The following is a 7,379-nucleotide window of genomic DNA, read 5'->3' on the forward strand; positions in this document are numbered from 1 at the left end:
GACGCACCCACACACTGCCCGCCTCGGGACAGAGCGGCGACGTTTATTCCTCCGATATTTGCTGTAAAGGAACCAGGTGATTCAGAGACTACGGTCAATCATACGAATATCATCATTTATAAAAATCCAATGCTATGCTACGCTTTTTACACGCTACTTTTACCAACATGAGTGAAAAAGCTATTGATGGATTGTGATAATAGTGTATGTTATCATGTAATGTCTACTATCACTACCTTCATCGGAGACAGGGTAAACCTCGAGTTCGCTGAACTGCAGAAGTCGCGCCTCTCCCAGACGGATCCCCACATACCGACCCCGCAGGCCTCCACACGAGACGGTTAGTTCTGACTGGTTGACGGCGATGCTGTGGTTCTGCCCGCATTGAGGGTTTGCCGACACGTTCCGATGGTCGCCGATGTGGATGAAGAAGGGGTTGAGGTCGACAGGGCCGGGTTTGACCACAGTCACCCTGTCGATGGACCACTGTCGGTCTAAGTCCACATACCACCAGGGATGCAATTCTGGAGAATCAAATGTGGGACATTGACTTCTTTGTTAACGTTATTTAGGTGGTCTAACTTCTTTGTATCTAGTATTGCCGCACATTAAGCTGGTGTGTTACGCCGAAGGACGCTCATACCGGCTATACCGATACAGATACGTTCCAATGGTCTGGGATTTTGAAAATATAACCAAGACGTCAAATACAACGATTGTGCCCAGATGGACGGAAATACGACAACAAAACGTACGTAATTTTACACGGAAATGATGCCATAGCATGTCCGGGGCGAAAGATACAAAAACCTGAAGAACAAAGGACAGCCGCTAGGAGGACAAAAGCGACTTTGACCTTCGTCATCCCAAGACCTCCTTAAGCTATGCTGACCACAAATATGTGGAAACTAAAACAGACTAGACAAAAATGCACATCAATGTACGCAACAGCTCTCAAAATGGAAAACGAAAATGTCGATATTGTTAACTAACCAGATGGAGAGACTTGACAAATAAACTTTCTGTCGGCTCTGGTACACGATCCATGGTTCCATGTGTTCTTTTTGGGCCGGCCGTCGGGATAGTACTCAGCACAGTCCTCGTCATCATTATGGTCGTTGGGTTCTCCTGGTTGCCAAGCTCTGAAGTCGCCCAGAGGAACGTTATCGTCCCACATCCAAACTCCCTCCTGGTGGCCATCAGTCAGTCCAAAACGGAACCAAGCGTTGTTGTCGGCCGCATTTTTCAGATCGATGAGGAAGTTGTTGGTTGCGTTGTCTCGGGGCATGGCAAGAGTTCCCCCGTCTAAAGAACACCTACTGACTGCACCGTTGTAGGTTTTACTGTTGTTGAAGGCCTTGTAGCACAGGCGACTAGGATGATGGTAAACGTACCCGTCTGGGCACTGCCAACCTATTTCATAACGAATAAGGTTATTTTTTTCAACTACAACTGCATCACAATCGCTCGGCCATGCGTCACCTCTGATAAGAGGTACGTTTTATACATTCGTCACGTGCAGAGGCACGTGCAGAACACAGTATTAATGCGCGACCCCTGGGGGTACAAAGTAGTGCGGAAAAAATCTTCAAGCCTGGCTAGAAAGTCGTATATGAAAGGTAGTCGGGTGTAAACTAAAATGCGTGGTTTTGAAATATAACAGTTTGATGACTCTCTGAATTGGGTTGTCATTTTTTTCCAGTTCGTGTATATATGCGCCGCATTACGCAACTGCGTTCCAGTGTGAGCAGGCTAGGAGCGAAATTTTGACATGGAAATGTGCCGTACAGACCCCTGCATGAAAACCCTGTCGTGTATATAAACGACGTTTTTTTTTTATGCCACTGCAGCGCCGTAGACGTATTTACGTTTATTCAATTAGGTAGCTTCACTAACCAAAAATGTGGACACAAAAATGCTGCCATAGACTGTCATTAAATCTGTTCAAACCTGTTAAGATGATCTTCGCCCGCATAGAGATGTGATTATACCATGTTTGTGGGCGGATTTTGATGAAGCGCGCAGTAATGGGGCCACTGTAGTCGCTGAAATCGTTGATGACCGGCGTGTCCCTGTCGACGCTCCCAGGAAAAACCTGCAGCATTTTTTTTATTTACTTCAAGTTTTTTTTCGAAAATTAAGCTTTAATATGCATGACGTCATTTTGTGAACGTTAATATTACATCATTGACACTTTTTTAGCATTCGTTTTATGATAAAACAATTTTTGACGGTTTGGGCCCCAAATTTACATACATTACGTCACATTTCGTCATAAGGACACCAAAGTTGTTGTTATGATTTAATTTTACTACTACACCATTCTGAACAGTTGGTGGCCCTACGATAAGTCCTTGTAAAGGTACAGGGACCCCGACCCACCACCCCCACCCAGAAAAAGAGGAATGATTCTTACGGTAACTTGTCCCTCAGCATTGGTGTAGAACTGCTCATCGCCATTTTCAACGCCGTATGAAATAACGTAGGATGTGACGTATTGATTAAATGGGCCATTTGGGAATTCAGGGACGGAGTTCCTGCCTTTGGTGATGATGCCGCCGATGATGCTTACGTCGACAAGATCCCTCATCAGCCATTGGTCCCGGTTTTTGACTGCTGCTGCCCATGCGCCGGCTAAAGTGGCATTCTCGAGCGTGTTGATATCCGCGCGATCAGCTGTGTGTTTAGAACTACGCTCCGAGGATGCTGACCAGGATGGAGGTTCTAAAACAAAGAAACACGTGACAAAGAAATATGAACGCCAAGGATAGAGCCAACTAGTTGTTTCATCATACATGCCATTAGCATTATAGTTTATGCATAGTCTACGCATAATTGCATGTTATGGAATTAGAGAAGGGAACCTACGGCGGCCCGTAGGTACGCTTCGAGTTTCTGGACCACATGTCACAGTTGGCACCTGTCTACTTCTCACATAAGACTTTCTACCCAGCAACAATTCGGATGGCACCCGGGCTACAAAAAAATCTCTACAAATGGAAGAAAAGACACCGACCTAGACTAGAAGCTCTTCCTGTTTTGACGCATGCACCGCCGTTCTCGTCGCAGCTGCTCGTGGTTCTGACGCCGTCATTGCCGTGCCAAGAGAGGCCGGTCTCGCCAGGTGTTGTCGACTGATAGGTCCTCTTCTCCAGTGCGATGTTTGTTCCAGCTGAGTTGTAACAACAAATAAGATAAACTCAAGGGAGACGGCGGGCGGTATAAACTTCGATGGGCTATTCTTCAAGTCCAGAATCTGTGCTATGTTTACCACATAGATAAACCTTCATGCTAACATCCCATTTCCACTTGAGGCTGCAATGAATTTCTTACGTTCTTTTTTTTTTCGTTGTTTTGTAAATAACACTTTTACATTTTGTATCAGATTCCAATTATATAATCAATAGTCGCACAAATCCAATTTTGGTCTCTGTCTCTGCGGTGTACTGGCAAGGGGACCTATAACAAATAAGTGTGTTGCCCGGTGTGATGGTAAATGCACTGGACGTCAAACCGAAGATACAGAACCTCCTGACCTGTTTTGTGGAAACAGCTCGGGTACCCCGGGTACGGATCCCAGCAGCACCCGTGGAGCTCGCACTCGCGAGGTGTGGCGTCATCCCAGGCACATGGCTGCCTAGCAACGAGGGGCGTGGCACATCCCAATTCTTAAAAAAAAACACAAGAAATGTCAGAATCTATTGGAACAAACGATTGTATGGCGTGTTCTGATCGGTACAAGGACAGAGTCTGTGCAGGGTTGTTGGCTCCATGCAAAACTTGGTCAACTTCAAGTTACTTCATTACCTCAGTTGATTGACTTTCGACATCGGAGATTTCAGACGTCCAGGAAGTATTGTGGATTTGCGTGACCCTCAAGTTCACATAAATTTCTGTGTCTGACTTTGTGATCTGTCATTCTGCCACCACATGCCGTCAACCTACTCTGTCTGCACAAACAGACAAACGAACCCACAACTCAGCCGCCCAAAACATGTCGAGTCTTGACATACCACCGATCTTGTGCCCTTGGGAAAGGCACTTATAACGACTTTCCCCATGTGTGAAAATGAGTATTACTTGTCCTGTATTTATGTGGGACACAACACCAACAACAGCTGCCTGTGTCCCACGTGTATTGCACTGTTGCAATTTCTATAAATCAAATCAATCAAATCAAAACAATACTTCAGTTACACACACAGACATGTTTCCGTCGAGAAAGTTTTGAGACTGTCACTGAAAAATCACTTACTTTCTGACATTGGCTGCATACAATACACGCCACGTCGCGACGAAGTAGGCTGAACACGATAACTGATTATTCCACTGTTTATATAAGCCGAGCGACGACTGACGCGTTCGAGGAGGTATCTGAGGGTCTGGTCGGTCAGCCATGAAGGCGTCGTGTCGCCAATGCCGGCTTGAAACGCGGCGAGAAGCTCGCTGTATGACGCCATCCTGCTGTGGTACTTTGAACAGTGATGATGAGCGGCGGGGAAATCCAACCGGACGCCCTCAAACCAAACTCCCATTACGGTACCCGGGTCTGGGATTGGAAGCAAAGAACATGAATATGAAATCTATGCAGCGTTCGGGAAAAATATTACACAGTCCAGCTTTACATGCGTTTTCAAAAACACTTACATGTATGTTCAAAAACACGTCACGAAACGCTTTTCCACAAACGTCTCGCATTGTAAAACGCTCGTGTAAAGAGAAAAAGGCCGTTCCACAACACCTTTTAACGGCTCTGTAACGCACTTCAGAGGGTGTGACCATGGATCATATATAGTAACTACCTTTATACGAAAGTCAGTACTCACGCCTCGCAGCGATCAGCGCACTTTCACACCCGAGGACGCCCAGGGTCAGTGTCGGGCGGCCAAACCAGGCAACCGGAATGACTCGCAGGTACCTCGTGGAAATGCGGGGTTGTATAAAGGTGCGGACAGTTGTTCTTGGTTCGGTATTGGCTTGATACACCTGTAAAAACAGCAACGGCGATTTCAGATCTCTTAGAAGTATTTTGAGTTGTTGTTGGTTTCTCGTTTTATTCCTTATTCTGAATGAATTTCCCCCAGATTCTGTGCACATTCCGTTGTCAACGCCGGGCGTTGTCACTTCCTTGCAGCCTGCGGGGAGACAATCCAGTTCGGTGCAGTTCAACCATTGTCAGTCATATGTGCGGTTGCACCATTGCTCTAACACTTTCTGCACCTCTATTGTACTTTTAAAAGTAACTACCGACACACAGGGAAACAAACAAAGAAACAAACATACATAAACATTTAAAAAGTCGTTCCCAAAGTTACCTTAACACGTGTACACGGCTCAGAGCTGGCTCCATGGTTGTTGTACACCGCCCCGTCGGCACTTGTCTGAAGACTGTACGCTTTAGTGTAGGAGTTGGTGCTCACGTCGCCCGATGTCTCTATCGCGGCCACGTACATCTCCCGACCGAAATCCAGGTCCATCCAGGGGCGGGCGTCGGCGTAAAACGCGCGGCTGATCAAGGAAATCGTCCCGCAGGCCAACCCTGTTGTGAACGGAGAAAAAAATAACAAGCTGTAATAACTCACCCTTTTTCAGAATAAGGCCCCGAGACATGACGAAAACGTCCAAGGTGCATCAACTTCCTAACATTGTTAACAAGAATCCGAGATCTCATACCTCCATGAAATATGGGCTTAATATGTAAATGTAAATTTCTTCTTTAATTATGCAAATTACCTCTGCATTAACATGATATATGCATCATGATGTATGTTAACTTTTGATTAAGTTACAGATGTCCCAAGTATGACATTCCCATCATTCACCATTAAGAAATCATAGAATTTTTGCATAAATTATGCAAATTAGGTCATCATCTGCATAATTAGTATCTGTTGATGTTCTGCCTGCCATAGGTTACATTCATTACATGTATGAAAGTAGTATAATGTAAAACACTGTAATTATAGAATTTCCTCATTAATTATGCAAATAAAGTCCTCATTTGCATAATTTGCAGTTAATCATGTACATCTCTCTCTCAGCTACCTACACACCAAAAATTATGAAAATATGTTGTTTCTATCTGGACTTATTGGCTTTTAAACATTTCGCCAGAAAGTGCCCTGCAGTTCCAGAACAAGCTGCTAGGGGGACCAAACTCACACCACTTATTCCTGACAGGAAAAGCAATCTGTCACCAAAACATCAAGACCATAGCATGTTCAGGACAAAAGATACAAAAACCGGAAGTTCTGCTGCAGTACCAAGGTCATCCACCAGGAGGCCCATATTTGACCTTGACGTTTGTCTTCCTAAGACGTACCAACATACCAAATATCATCATAATCCATAAAGGCGTTCTGAAGTTATGCTGACCACAAAACACACACAGACAGACAGACACACACACACACACAGAGACATACATACATACATACAGACAGACACGCCAAAAACAATACCTCCATTTTTCATGGAGGTAACAATTCAACAACACACCGTCCATTTCACAAATGACGCGGGAGTTCAGGCCACAGTGCTGAGTTGTCCAATTGAACCCTGCAGTTCGGCCCATGATGACACAGGTGTCGCTGCCGAACGCCGCCGTTTTGTCGGTGCCAGGAGACCACCAGGACGACTGCGCAGCCAGAGGAACTTGGTGCCACCAGTTGTACCAGGATTTGGACTGTACGTAGAATGTGAAAGGAGGAATGTTCATCAGAGAAAGTAAGATTAGTTAGCAATCAAGGTGTCAAATAAAAAATCGTTTTTTTTGCATTGATTGTGATTGCCGAAGGGCGATGAACACTGGCAATCCGATGGAAGCTAAGATGCCGCGGATTGAGAGGAGGATGTAATTTTAAGGAACTGCAAGCTGAAAGAATCTGAAAAATCTGTTCATATCCCGGTGTAAGACTTTTTTTAAAAAGTAAAAAAAAACCAGAAGGGGGAGGCGAGAGTGGTGGGTGGGAGCGAGGTCAAGCCGATCCGTGGTCAACAGTTTGATCTGTTAATGTTAAGGTTGATGTGTTAGTGGATAGTAAGCATTCATGGCTAATGAACTGAATAAGAACATAGTATATACTCTTTTTTTAAAGTTGACTTCTATTAAAGAAGCACCTGACAGAACCGCAGTCCGACCCAGTATTTGTCTCCATCTCTAAATGACGCGATGACGCCGAGAATCTCCTGCTCAGCTTCGCTGTTGATCTCAACCACGTGAGCTGGTAAACCAGAAAAAGGGAATGAAAAGTTAACATGTCAACTTTATTCGAATGAAAGCTCATCTGTGTTGGTAGAATCCATAGTTATAGAGTTTGACTTGTTCCAACACAAGGAAGAAACTCACCATCCCATCAAAAGTGGCGGGAAGACGGAAT

At 45.0% G+C, this 7,379-nt stretch overlaps 1 protein-coding gene across 1 annotated transcript in view; it reads right to left on the bottom strand.

Moving 5' to 3' along the window:
- Positions 1 to 7,379, bottom strand: part of LOC109482221 — a 40,987-nt gene that overhangs the window by 19,367 nt on the left and 14,241 nt on the right. Inside the window, 8 exon segments of the mRNA XM_019784913.1 lie at positions 16 to 22; positions 250 to 524; positions 994 to 1,413; positions 2,542 to 2,724; positions 3,017 to 3,172; positions 3,537 to 3,668; positions 4,256 to 4,549; positions 4,827 to 4,986. Coding sequence (XP_019640472.1) covers positions 16 to 22; positions 250 to 524; positions 994 to 1,413; positions 2,542 to 2,724; positions 3,017 to 3,172; positions 3,537 to 3,668; positions 4,256 to 4,549; positions 4,827 to 4,986 — 1,627 coding nt within the window.

The sequence above is a fragment of the Branchiostoma belcheri genome, unplaced genomic scaffold (genome assembly GCF_001625305.1).
Source record: "Branchiostoma belcheri isolate BF01 breed outbred unplaced genomic scaffold, Haploidv18h27 scaffold6, whole genome shotgun sequence".
Taxonomy (NCBI): domain Eukaryota; kingdom Metazoa; phylum Chordata; class Leptocardii; order Amphioxiformes; family Branchiostomatidae; genus Branchiostoma; species Branchiostoma belcheri.